This window comes from Trichechus manatus, unplaced genomic scaffold (assembly GCF_000243295.1).
Source record: "Trichechus manatus latirostris isolate Lorelei unplaced genomic scaffold, TriManLat1.0 scaffold00152, whole genome shotgun sequence".
NCBI classification, from domain to species: domain Eukaryota; kingdom Metazoa; phylum Chordata; class Mammalia; order Sirenia; family Trichechidae; genus Trichechus; species Trichechus manatus.
Genome location: NW_004444088.1, coordinates 3,732,041 through 3,746,536, shown reverse-complemented (window position 1 = coordinate 3,746,536; position 14,496 = coordinate 3,732,041). Strand labels below are relative to the sequence as shown.

General features: G+C 40.9%; 1 protein-coding gene across 4 annotated transcripts in view; it reads right to left on the bottom strand.

Moving 5' to 3' along the window:
- Positions 1–781: 781 nt before the first annotated feature.
- The window catches only part of PAG1 (phosphoprotein membrane anchor with glycosphingolipid microdomains 1), a 196,366-nt gene continuing 182,651 nt past the window's right edge, over positions 782–14,496 (bottom strand). For 3 of the 4 annotated variants that reach the window (XM_004386000.2, XM_023740300.1, XM_023740301.1), the window contains one exon: positions 9,862–12,683. In XM_004386000.2, coding sequence (XP_004386057.1) covers positions 12,312–12,683 — 372 coding nt within the window. In that variant the 3' untranslated portion in view covers positions 9,862–12,311. Of the gene's footprint in view, positions 1,114–9,861; positions 12,684–14,496 lie in introns of those variants that run through there. The other variant, XR_002825570.1, reaches the window with a different exon arrangement.

The window sequence follows — 14,496 nt, the reverse complement described above, 5'->3', positions numbered from 1 at the left end:
ACAGGCTTGCCTTTTAGAATGATAATTCTGATGGAGCTAGGGGGGCTGTTTTCAGCTACTGCAGAGACACAGTGGGTGGGTGGAGAATGGCCGGATGAAAGCAAGAATGAGGGAGAAGGAGAGGCCCAGGGTTCCTGGCAGGCTCTGCAGATGGATTGACATCTATTTCTGGGAGAAAATTTAGGTTTTCCTGCCTCAGGGCCAAGCCTGGAATTCTCTTTCTCTGGCTCATCCCTTCAGTCCTAACTATGACCTCCTCACAGATGCCTCCCTCCCCCTTGTACCTAAGATGCACCTCTAGACTTGGTACAACCAGGTGAGATACCATCATACTGAACCCCGGAGAATCTAAATGGGCAGGTTAAGCCTTTAAAGATAAGGATTAAACCATTAGAAGGTGAGTTCCAATGAGGCAAGTATGTTGTCTTCTATCAGTTTTCCAGCATTTGGTAGACAGTAGGTGCTCAGGAAGCATTTACTGAGTGAATGAGTAAGTAGTTTCTCTGTGGTTTCTTCCACATTCCTCTTCACTTTTCTGCTTTGATGGCACAATTATTTTTTTCCCTTGGGCCCCGAGCGTTTAAAGCTGGTTGCTTTGCACCACGTGTCTGCTTTAGAAGACTACTCTGCCAGGTTGTGACGCTGTTTATCTACAAGTCAGGTGCCTTCCCTGCTCCCTCCCCCACTGCTTTTGGGGCTGGTTTCACTTGGAGGACATCCCTCCCTGTTACCCTGACAGCTTTACAGAAACCCAGTTGGAGGCTTTTGGTATGGAAGAGCTCAAGTATAAAATCTAAGACTTTATAAAGTGTTGGTCCCAGACAGGACTTTGGATGACAGAGAAGTGTGAAAATTCAACTCAGAGTTCAAATCAAACATTTATTTAGGGCCTGCTGTGTACATGAAGCTGTTCTATTTGTTACGGAGGACATGAAGTATGCCCCAAAGGGCAGATGGGACAGCTGGGAGGGATGAGTTCCTCTAGAATGATCACATTTTGAGATGACATCAGGACATGCAGATAGAAAACTGTGGAAACAGATGTGATGCCTGGTGGACAGCTGGCTTTGGAGCCCCCGAGGTCTGGCCTGGAGATGTTGATTTAAGAATTATCTAAAATGAGAACAAATATTCAGCATACTGACCTTAAAGGTACAGTAAGGTGTTGATTCATTAAAAAAAAAAAAATCACAATACAGATTGTATTTACTGGGGGCAGAAAGGGGGACAATGCACACTATTTTTTTTTTTTTTTAACAATGACAAAAAAGGATGGGGTTAAGACTAGCTCAGAGTCTCCAGTGGTACAAATGGTAAATGCTCTTGGCTGCTAACCGAAAGGTTAGGGGTTCCAGTCTACCCAGAGGTACCTCAGAAGGAAGGCCTAGTGACCTACTTCCAAAATAACAGCCACTGGAGCACAGTTCTACTCTGACACATATGGGGTTGCCATGAGTTGGAATCTGCTTGACAGCAACTGGTTATGTCTGGATCACTTAACTATAGAGTGTTCGAATTCTCCGCTCCCCTTAATGAAGGAACATTTCTTAAATATCTACTATGTCCTAGAATTGGCAGTGTACCTCTGACATAATTCCAAAGACTGCTCCATTCCACAGGTGACAGAAAACGTACCAAATTACTGAGCTCAGGAACTTCAAGGTGGCCCAGGTGGGAAACCTGGTTTTGTGATCCAAAGACTCAGAACAAACTTTTCCGAGCTCCGAGTCTTTGCACACAGAATAGAGTTGGAAGGAGAGGAAATGAGGCCCACAGGGTGGGAAATGAGGCCCAGAGGGTGGGAAATGAGGCCCAGAGGGTGGGAAATGAGGCCCAGAGGGTGAGAAATGAGGCCCAGAGGGTGGGAAATGAGGCCCAGAGGGTGAGAAATGAGGCCCACAGGGTGGGAAATGAGACCCACAGGGTGGGAAATGAAGCCGGGGTTTAAAGCCGAGGTGGCCACGTGCTTCCCCTCATTTTTCTCAGTGCTGCCATCACTGACTTACCTCATGGGCAAAGGAGTCCTAGAGCGAGCTTTGTCCCCATGAAGGCACAATGGGTGTCTGCTCGGCCCCCTGTAAGGGCACAGCAGGCACCTGCTGATGAGGTGTGGTCTGAGGGATGCCTCTGCTCCCTCCTCCTGCCCCCTACACCCCAAAATACTCCCAGCAGCAGCCTCTCACAGATTTGCAATGCCCACCATGAGAGTTAAGGATGGCTCTGGCTCAAGACTATGACAGACGGCAAGTTCCTTAGATTGTAAACTCTCCTAAAGTAGTGAGTTAACCAAAAAAACCCAAACCCTTGGCTTTCGAGTCGATTCCAACTCACAGCGACCCTACAGAACAGAGCAGAGCTGCTCCATAGGGTTTCTAAGGCTGTAAATCTTTACGGAAGCAGACTGGCACATCTTTCTCCAGAGGAGCGGCTGGTGAGTTTGAATCACTGACCTTTCGGTTTGCAGCTGAGCGCTGTAACCATTGTGCCACCAGAGTTCACTATATAAAGAAAGAGGTCATTCCCTGGGGAACTGGAAAGAGAATGAATATTTATAAATGTGGAGGTGGGGAAGAGCAGGAGGGGGCACAGAAAAAGCCCAGTGAGGGAGGCAGGGGACGGGGAGGAAGGGTGGGCTCACAAGGGCCCATCTGTGGGTTTTGGGGTGTCCTGGTGTCAAGGGTCACGGACAAAAGGGAGACAGATGCATGGAAAACCCCACTTGCTTTACTTTTTGGCACAAGGCCAGACTTGAGCGACGAGAAGGGAGGCAGCCAGAGTCAGAAGCTGATAGAAGCCACTTGCTCTGAGGCTTGCTGCGGGGGTTACACCCTGCAGGCCCCGAGCAGGCAGGTTTTCCTCACGGCCGTGGACCGTGGACCGGGTGGTGACTGCTCGCAGGCTGCACAGCTTCACATGGAGACCAACGCTGCAGGGGGACGTCCTCAGAATTTCCCCAGGCTCGTGGTGGAGACCACGTGCTAACAGTTACTGAGTACCTAGTGTTTGCCAAGCACCTGCTCAGCGCCTCCTCTAATCCCCAAGACAACCTGGTAGTGATTTTATATTATTATCCCTCACCTCCTAATGAGGACACAGGGGCACAGAGGATAAAGCGCTTCCTCAAAGTCACTGCGTAGCTGGGATTCAAACCCAGGTCCTTGTTTGCAGACTTTGCAACCCTACCCACCATACTCACGGGCCTGATCATCAGGCATAGCCTCTTTCCTACCAGGGTGGTGAGCAGACAGCTGGAATCCCCAAACCCTAGTTCCACGCCGTACTGCGTGTACATAAATTAGCCATTCTTGACCTTCCCAAATGCCAAATGAATTTTAACAAGCTTTTATGTAAAACCGGCCTTTACTGCAATTCAAAAAGAACAAAGACAATTTGCTAAGTGTCTTTAATTATAATGTACCTGCCATTTACATGTCATTATACTTCTATATACAGGTTGAATAAGGTTCATTACATATAAACCGTAAGATATTACAAGTTAAACTCCAGCCTTTTCTCAATATTCCGAAGGGAAATACCACCAGCAGAAACACACGGAGAACAAATACCCATTTCAGCTCCTTAGGTATTATTACCGGATGAATGATCAAGATCTGGCCACAGAAGAGAATTGCAAATATGCACCAAATTGGAACTTACTGTTAACACAACTAACTGTATTGCTATTATTTAAGCCTTAAACTTAATAATTGGATCATAAAAAACAACACAGCTTCAATTTTATAGCACTTTTCTTCCAAAGAGTTCAAAGCATTTGCATTTATCTTATATTATCTCGTTTGTCCCCATAACATCCCTATGAGGTAGGCAATGGTCGGTATCATTATCCCCATTTTGAATATGGAGAAACTGAGGCACAGAGAAGTTAAATAACTTGCTCAAGTCACAAAGTGAAGTCAGTGTTGGAACAAGGTCCACAGCCTTGGCTTCTGTCTCTTAGTCCAATGCTTCTCTTTAGACTAAACTGTCCTCTCTGAGAATTTAATTCAATACTTCAACTCACTTTTCCAAGAAATAAAAAATGTGCATTTTTTCCTCCCATAAAAATGGTTGAAACACTATCGGCCAGAAACCAATACTCTGGGGTGGAGTTCTATGGTCTTCTAGAAAGAGCCCAGGAAGTCATCTTGTTTTTAGTTTATTTAATCTAAAAAGTTTATTAGGCTATCCACCAATCAGTTTATTCCTGAGTCTAAAAAAAAGATGACAATATCTAAATAATTGAAATCTTTGAGACAATTTTCTCATTTATACACTTTTAATGTTTACTCCTGAAGAAACTCAGAGTGGTAGGTAGGGAGCAGGGATAATAGATTTTTCCAGAGACATACCTAAACGGAGACATGGAGGGGCCAGAAGTCTTGTCCCCATCATTTACACATTATTAAATGTATAAAGAAAATGAGCAGATACACATTCTGTTCATTTGAAAAAAGATCACACTCTAGAATATCCCTTCAAATCCCATCAATTAGTTAAAAATTTTGCTTCAAATCTCCCCTCAGACACACAGAAGTTAAATACACAGCTGGTACTCAGGAAAAGAAAAGAAAGAAAAAAAGGTGAAGTGAAAAAAAAAAGTGTCAAAATCTGAGGCACACAGAACGCTCTCAGATACCTGTTGATCTGAACATAAAATTGAGCTGTCCTGACGTTTCTCACATTGCCTCTCCCTCAGGGACAAGCACTGGTAAAGGCCCTGCCATTTTTTCCAGGACATCAGTAGGTGATCAGGAAGAGGCCCACAGGAATTAAGTATCCAGCAGGGTTCCCGGAAAAACAAGTCTATTTTCAAGAGTAAATAAATAATAGCAAGCGCGCTTAAAGGCTGGGTGGTGACCATCATGGCAGGTTCATTTATGTGTTTTATATTAAAAATACCTAAAAACGTGTCAAAGCAATGTTCGAAATCCTCTGCAGATAGCCTAAAGCTTTTGGTTTAAGTCTCCTCACCCAGTAAGGGGCTCAGCAGGTTTTCAGGGAAGCTTTCACAACCTAAAAGAAGAGCTGAAGGTCAACACAAAACTCCCCTTAAGCTTAAGGAAGGAAGAGGAAATAGCTTGTTTTAAACTCATGATTTCCAACCTGTTCGGAAACTCATGATTTCCAACCTGTTCGCTCGTAAAACAAACTAAACCAGACCAAACTAGGACATTATAACAAGAGAGTTCTGAAATGTGGGCTCCAGAGACTGGCTCTTTTAGCCTTAAGCTACCCTGCTTATCGAGCCCTGGTGGCACAGTGGTTAAGAGCTACGACTGCTAACCTAAAGGTCGTCAGTTTGAGTCCACCAGCCGCTCCTTGGAAACCCTACAGGGGCCGTTCTACTCTGTCCTGTAGGGTCACTATGAGTCAGAATCAACTCCACAGCAACGAGTTTGGTGTTTTTTTTTTTTTTTTCCTATTTAGGGTGTATAATTGGTATACTAGTTGGACATTTTTTAAAAGAACTAAACACATGGTGGACTCTTAAGTGTGCAGAGGGAACTTCAGCTGATAAGTCATCCACTCACCCATGCTACTACCTACAAGTCTCTGGGTGGTACAACTGGTTACTGTGCTCGAGTGGTAACTGAAAGGTTGGCAGTTTGAGTCCACCTAGAGGTACCTCAGAAGAAAGCCCTGGCGATCTACTTCCGAAAGATGACAGTCATTGAAACCCTGTGGAGCATAGTTCTGCTCTGACAGACATGGGGTCACCATGAGGTGCAGGTGACTCCATGGCAGATGGTAAAAATACCTGGTTTCTCACCCCCAAATCAGAGTTTGCCTACAAAGGTCCAGTTATTCTCCGTGTCTGGTAACTCCACGGTTAGGTACTTGAACAGTCTCAGTTTTCTTGAGACCTGGGATAGTAAAGCAAACTAATTTTAAGTCATAAAATTCAGATAAACACCATATCCCAGGGCAGGTGGCACTGAGATGGTACAACAGCTGTATGGCTAAAAAAATTTACACTCAATTTACTTTAAAAATAATGAATTCTCACAGGCAAGAGACTTTTCCCTCAAAATTACCAGCTTCCTCCCACTTTCTTGGTAACTATTGGTCTGTTGCTCTGTTACAAAGACCTGCCTTCTACTCGCTGGTCTGTGAGGCTGCTCCGCCATAGAATTCAGAGGCACAGGGCAGTCTCCGTGCATTGTGGGGGCAGTGAGCTCACTGGGTTAGAGCAGGATGCTAACTGTTCTGCATTTGTGAGTTTGATTCCTCAACAGAATTAAAAAAAAAAAAAAAAGTTTTCCATGTCCCCTTAGGGCCAACCAGTCTCACCGAAGAGATGGGCAAGAGTGTACCTGGTTCACCAAAACTTTTGAAAAGTAACTCCTAACATGTGGCATTGGGAATGACACAGTAAAGTGGGAGGTGGGCAGAGCTGTCTGCTCACCGGGCCGCGAGGAGGCCCAGCTCGGCCCTCGCTGGCAGGGGCAGCACTCTGGGCATTGCCATCAGTACTGGAAAAGAGGACTAGGACTCGGGGGAAAGAGCAGACCAGGGGAGCTGGGGTTGGGGAGAGACCCAGGGGTGGTGCTATGCAAAGTGACAAGAGGCCCTTTCATGCACCTAGTCTTTAGACTTTTCCTCAAAAGGACTAGAGTTAGGTAGGAAAAATACTGTAAGATGTTCAAGCCAATTTTTAGATTAAAAAACTAAGATTTAAAAATCCCCAATATTAAAACAACTTTCCCACTATTTTGTGAATTGGACAATTTTTCATCATTACAAATGCATTTTGAGACACTCAGAGAAAATGCTTCAAAGTGTCTTGAATTATTTTTGAGTATTTTTGAGTAAGGAGAGTACTCTAAAACTGACCTGGGCTACCTAAGAGACAATATTTTACTTCTGGGAGAAACGGTTTTTATGAGGAAAAAAATGCATAAACAGTTAAATGCAAGTTCCTACTTGTTTTTTGATAACAGACTTTTGTTTGTTTAGTTATATTTCAGACTTCCCCTGAACACATGAGGCATGTTAATACAACACAATTATTTAAAAGGTAACACTGAAACATTTTACTTTTGCCAATTTAACATACAGAGGTCTGAGGAATGACAATTATCAGCCTTTAAAACACATTATACAAGGTGATCTGAGATAACAAGAGCATGATACATTTTTGAAAAGTACCCACAGCTTACGAGGGGTAAGCTAAGGAAAATCTAATCTAACTGTACTAAGATAAATCATGACTCAATTGAATGCTTTTTAATAAATTACCTTTTTTAAAACAAAAATTGTATTTCTCACTTCATCTGATGTTGAGAGGAATCTGAACTACTACTTCTCAGTTAAATAAAGGCAGAACCTGGAAAAATAATGCAATACTTTACAAATATCAGAGACTGGGTATAAAGACAGACTTGAACAGTAGAAAAAAAAGTAACACTTATAAATGTTTGTTCTCTTCTGGACCATGACTTTTTATGTATTTTGGTAATCCCAGAGTCGAATTCATCACGGATCTGGATTGATCCTTCTAAGTCAAATACGTACAGTCTAAGTGTGTTCAACTTATCAAACCCTGCTGTCAGGAATAACAAATTTAACAAAAAGCACAGTACAGAGCAGGGAAATACTACTACAAGACAAGGAATTTCCACTTCACTGCAAATAAATTCATATTTGATATTAGAGACATATGTTCCTATTTTCACATAAGTCACTTAACACCATACATTACACTAACTTTTCCCAATGACGCAGTACAATGGGCCTGTCAAGATTTTTCAGGAAATAGCCATCAGCATCTGTTGTGCTTAGAGCTGCCAGTACGAAGCTGGCTGAGGACCAGACATCAGCACTTTAAGGAGAATGGCATCGTTAGATTACACCAACTTTTATGAACTATTACAAGGTGCATTGAAACAAATGTCATTTACTCATTTACAAAATCCTAGTTCAGTCTTGTACTGACTGAAGCTCTGAAATTATAGCCATGCCATAACCTCAGAGCTGTTTTTTGAATATCACACTACATCACTGCCTATTGATTCTCTGTGTAAAACCTAGTGATTTCTACAGGGAAGGAAATAAAATGCCACCCTGTGATACCTGCCTCGGCTGTCTGCCCTACCCCGGCTCACGGTTACTTCCTTGTACCTTTAGGGCAATTCTTTTCTCTAACCGAGAAGTACACGTATTGACATGTCGCTGGTCTCGGGTTGAATATGTAGGCTGGTGCAAGGGGTTTGCAATCGGCTGCTAACCTGAAGGCTGGCAATTCTAACCCACCCAGCGACTCTGTGGGAGCAATGCCTGGCACACTGCCTCCATAAAGCTTTTAGCCAACCAAACCCCATGGAGCAGTTCTACTCTGTAAGCCATGGAGCAAAATAACAACAACAATACTTGTAAAATAAAACGATCTAAAAATACCACCATTTTCCAGCGGAAATAATTATGTATGCAATTTAAAATCTGAATATCCTCATTACAAACATTTAATGAGTGAGGATTACTCAAGGTTTTCCTGTCATTATCAAATGAAAAACCACTGGAGAACTTTTTCTTCTAATTCTGGTTTTTCGACAACAGTTCATCACACTAGTAGGATGAACACTTCAGTTACATATTAGAAGTATCCTAATTAATTAAGTACAGAGCTGTGTCAGAACCAACCATATATATGTGCATGTGTGTGAAAGATACTGGTTAAAGTAAGTAAATGTTCTAATTAGAAAAATGAAAATCAAGTAAGAGCAATAGATGTAGTGACATCCTAAGGTTAAATTTTAGTTGTTTGTCGAAGTTGACACCATTGCTGTCGAGTCGATTCTCACTCATAGCCACCCTACGGACACAGCAGAACTGCCCCACGGGGTTTCCAAGGAGCAGGTGGTGGATTCAAACCGCCAACCTTCTCGTTAGCAGCCGTAGCTCTTAACCACTGTGCTACCAGGGCTCTTTGTATTGGCTAGCTACTATTAATTTAACCCTCAATTAAAATTAACTCTTCGATTTTGATGGCAGATAAATCAGTGATTAGCTTTGTCTCATATAAAATAGCACTACCTTTAAAAGTTCTAACAGACCTAATGATGTAATTGGTCCAGAACAGGCAAAAAAAAAAAAAAAAAAATGTATATGATACATTTGCAATAATTATTTTCTTCAGAAATTTCCTCAAATATTCCATGTAAAACAGGTTATACTTCCCTGCTGACTATATTTGAAAGATATTAAAAGCAGTATGCAAAATGCTTCTAAACTTTCAAAATATCTGAATAAAAACAAAGATCCAGCTTTCACCAAGTTTGGTTTTTAATTCTGGTTTATAAGACAAAAAATTTACCTAAAATTTATTTTTACCTTTTTACATAATTTCGCATAGATTATTATAACTGAACACACAAAATGGATGTCGACATGGAGTTTTAAAGGTATAGTAACATTTTTTTAAAGAATTACTTCTCATAAGTTTAAACTCTATAGCATTTGTCTCAAGATGAAGCTTTTTAAAAGAAGCCACAGGCTTTTGTCCAACTCAAGGATTCAAGCACAAGTTTTCAAGTGATGAAGTCAAAGTGATGAAATGTACGACAAACTGTACCATACGGTTAAAACAACGGCAACACGTCAATAAATGTGCTTCAGGAAAGGACCCACTGGCCGGAAGAGCAGCACCGTCTTCCTAGGGTTGACTCCATTTCTCCTTTCCCTATCGCTTATTCTTTTTGGGTTTGTACTAGGGACCTTATAGTTCCTTTTAAAGTACACTCATAACACTTTAGATCACAACTTATTCTTACTACACTCTTGCTTCTCAAATCAAGAGCAATATTTCAAGTGCATAGTTCTGGCTATATTGCATAAGCAATATTTGAACATTTCTGGGGGTGGATTCTGACAATGGGATTTCAAGATGACATAGTAACATTTACAATGAGCTTCTGTCTCAAGAAATGCATTTACGCTTCAGAGATTATACCTACTTTTCTGGTGATAAGCCATTATGAAGTATAATAAAACTTTTGAACTCTAAGGTACCCATAACGAGCATTACTCGGATCATGCACAATGCTAGGTACGCAATGTGATATGGCTATTACGGTGTCCTGAAGGAACCCCATGACATGAGAGACTGTGGAGTCAAAGTCATTAATCGTAAGGAATGGCAATCACTGGGCGAAAGGGTGCTGATGAAGAATCTGAATTCAGAGAACAAGGGCCTTGCCCTTTCTTGATAAACCTCTCTCTAATGCAAGGGTATTCTGCTATCATCTTCTGATCAATAGCGATTACACTCATGGACATGACCTCTTCATAGGAGAGACCAGGCTGGTTGAAAAATACCAACAAACAACAGTTTACTCCAACGTGTCTCACTTTACCATTTCAAAAATGTAATTACAGAGCAGTCACAAAATCAAGCCATGAATGCAAGAGACTTCAAAACACGCCAAGAAGTGGTCTTGGCACTTTTCAACCTGTCTCATCCTCTACATCACATTCTTTGTCATGATGAGTGACAACAGCAAGATTATTAAATCTGAAAAGTCACAGAAGTCAGACAATATAGAATAATTGCTGTTTTTACCCCTTTATCTGTCTAGATAAAAGCCCCATTTCTGTAAACCACACTTCATAATAGGACTTCAACAAGGTTCCTTTTAAAATGAAAAGTGAACAATTTTTCCAGTGTCGGCTACATAAGATCTTTGTACACCTTTCACAATATTGGCCTCATAAGATATAAAGCGATGATTAAATTTAAACCAGATGGAGCTCTTAATACTGATTTTTGTACACTAAAGAAAACCCTAACAGGCAATTTGCATTTACAAGCACTGGACTGTAGAATTAATCCTTTTCTTAAAAATATGACTGGACTTTAATAAAATTATGGTAACCCTAAGAGGTTCATACTTCACAAAGTGATTCCTACTCATATTTTCTTCTTCTGTCCATTTTATCATTTCAAAAAATTTCAATACTGCTCATCACAAACCACTGAAAATAATTATTTTCTGTTTATTCCATTTATGTATCCATTGATTCAGATGATTTTGACTGGGAGCTCCAAGTACCATTGGAAAAGCTGAGTCATTAAAAACTCTCAATGTTTTAAACACTTGGTTAGAAAAAAGGTCACAACTCCTTGTAATTATCTAGCTTATGTGCTTTATGGTGTCTTTTCAAAATGAAAGTATAAACCATAGTACATCAAACCAAAATTGTCAATTACATTTTTTTCTGGCACTTTTCTAGAAATCAGGCAGTAAAACATAAAACATCTTATAAATTTATATAACAAAAATAAATGCTTATATTTTCATCTTATATAGATTACCTTAGGATAGCAGTTAAGAAATTCCACACTGTTGGTGTTGGCAGCAGAGTCATCTGAAACACAATTCCTATCCACAGCTCCTCAGAGAACAGCATGACTGCTAGCCAAATATGAGGTCTGTGTTCCAACCTAAAGATTAAGGCTGTTTTGAAGGACTGAGCTCTGGGCTAAAATAAGTAGACAAGTACTACAGTACTCATTGAAAATACTGAAAATGCTCTGAAGAGTTTTAAAATACTGAGGAAAAAAAGTTTTGACTAGAAAAATAAAACAAAACATCTAAAACTGACTTCAAGTACTTTGGAGAGAGACTGCTGACATGGAGTGCCAAAATAGAAAGAGCAGAGAGCTCAGAGGCTCCAGGGACATATCCGATCCTCACAACCTGCAGGCCTCAGCTTCCCAGGCACCAGTGGGGCAGCTCTTTGAAGCGGACTGGCGAGCTGGATGGTAACCGCTAACCACAGTTTCTCACCAACCTAAGATGTCTAGGTTGAAGGCAAAAGTCAAATGTCATGGGAGAATTTCCTTGGAATGAACCATATGAACTGGAAGATTTCGAGGGGGATAAAGCCACGCATTTTAAAGTTAGTAGCAGATATAACAAAAAGGGAAGAAAGAAAGAAAAACCTGGATCTTCTGAATGGCAGTATGTAGGCAGGTGGTGTTACAGTTCTTGATGAGCTCAGTTCTTCCTTATATTTTGGTGTTCCTTACCAACAGGAGGAATCCACCGTCAGTTTGGGTATTTTGCAGAGGGCCAGGAGGGTGTGTGATGTGCATGGGTGTGTGGGTATCCCCCTGGCAGGCAGATGCCCATTTGGGTTCAGCCAGGAACGTACCTCACTGCTTCAAAAACTGGGAAAACAGTCATGGTCATTGTCTTCGGTTCACTAAAGCAGCATATGAAGAATAGGTTTATATCACTTCTGATCTTCCAGAGAAGAAATGTCCCCAAACGACTGATAACATGGTATTTGGAGTTGTGTCTTCTGGGTTGCTAGAGTCTGGTGATATCTCTGCACTGCTCCAAGTCCCCAATGTTCTCGTAGTCATTCTCCTCTGAGAAAAGGCCATCGAGATTATCGGTCTCCTGGGTGGCCTTTTCTTCCTCTCTGTTTAGAGTCTGTATCGCTTCATAATCGGGCTCTGGCTCCTTGCTGGGTCTCTCAGCTGGTGGAGGTGTGCTGACACTGGCTGGAGCTCTCTCAAAGTCTTTTACAGTAGCGTAGAGATCATTACAGGAAGACGGGGATCTCTGCGGGGCTCCATCTTGAATACCGGTGTAGGTGGATTCTAGCACTCGAAGCAACTGCGTTGATTTATTCACTGACTGTCCAGGTTTATTCACTGATGAGTACATGGCTGAGATCTAGAAAACAGAGGGCTAATGAATAAGCAAGCTCTGACCTGTGACATTCTCCCTGCCCCTTTTAGCTAGATACTCAGCATTTATGATCATCTGCGTGTGCGTTCTCCTTTACGACTTAGTTACCAGTATTAATCTGGGGTATATTAGTACAGATTAATTACATACATTATCTTCAACTTTGTAACTGTATTTTACTTTTTGATAGGTTTTACTGAGATCTAATTCACATGTCATACAACTTACCCACTTGAAGTCCACAATTCAAAAGCTTTTAGTGAAGTCACAAAGTTGTGCCACCATGACCACGATCAGTTTTAGGACATTCTCATCACCTCCTCAGCCATCACTCCCCAACCCCCTTAAAGCCCCCAGTCGTAGGCCACCACTCATTTGCTTTCTGTCTCTGTATTTGCTTATTCTGGATATTTCATATAAACACAATCATACAACATGTGGTCCTTTGTGACTGGCTTTTTTTTTTTTTTTTACTAAACAATGTTTTCAAGGTTCATCTAAGGTGTAGCATGTTTCAGTACTTTATTCCTTTTTATGGCTGAATAAATAGTCCATTGTTCAGATAACCCACACTGTGTTTATCCACTTATCAGCTGAAGGACATTTGGGTTGTTTCCATTTATCCCTACAACGAATAACGTTGCTACAAATATTAATGTACAAATTTTTGTATGGACATGTATTTTCATTTCTCTTAGGCAATATGCCTAGCCTGTTAAGGAACTGCCAAATAGTCTTCCCAAGTGGCTATACTACTTTACATTTCCACTGGCAGTGAATGAGGTTTCCAATTTCTCCACGTCCTTGTCAACACTTGTTATTATCTGTTATCTGTCTTTTTTATTCCAGCCATCCTAGTGGGTATTAAGTGGTATCTCACTGTCGTTTTGATTTACATTTCCCAGATGGCTAATGATATTGAGCATCTTTTATGTGCTTATTGGCCATTATTTTTGGTATAACTCCTTTGAAGAAACATCTATTCAGATCCTTTGCTCATTTTTTAATTGGGTTGTCTTTTTATTATTGAGTTCTACTGTATTTACATTTTTATGACTTTATTAATTAGACCAGTCATATTCACATCATTACATGAAAAACAAGTGCCCGTGAGTTTTGTTGATGAGCATTAAGAGAGAGCACAGAGTGGGCACCTTCAGAAGCCCAGGAACTGACCAGAACATCCTGTTCTATTTGATTTCTGTATCAGAATAACATTTCACCTGAAAAAGGATAGTGATTTTCAAAGTGTGGGCCTTGGACCAGAAGCAGCAGGATCTGGAAAATTGTTAGAAACACAAATTCTAGGGCACACCCCAGACCCACTGAATCAGAAAATTTGTGTGTGTGGAGGGTAACAATCTGTGTTTCACAAATTTACCAGCTGATTCTGGTGCCCACTAAAGTGTAAGAACCACTGGATTAAACTATTCAACTCTTCCTGCATCTTCCTGGTATTCCACTGGCAGTACATATATATGTATAATAGTATTACTTGTTTACTTAGCTACGTGGTATTGGTTAAATATATATTTACAGACTGGGCTTATTTTCTTTAGGGGGAAAATTCATTTTTATTTGCAAGCAACTAAGAAATGCAATTTAGAGACAATCCACTTACGAGATGCTCTTTCCTATGGTAAGAGTAGGCGATTTCCCAAGGCCACCTACTCTGTCTCACTGATACATCCTGTATAACTGCTAATATCAAAATGGATTTCATTTTTTTTTGTTAACAATAGATCAAGTGCTTGGACTGATTTTTTTTTTTAACATTATGTTTATTGTTAGAAATTAT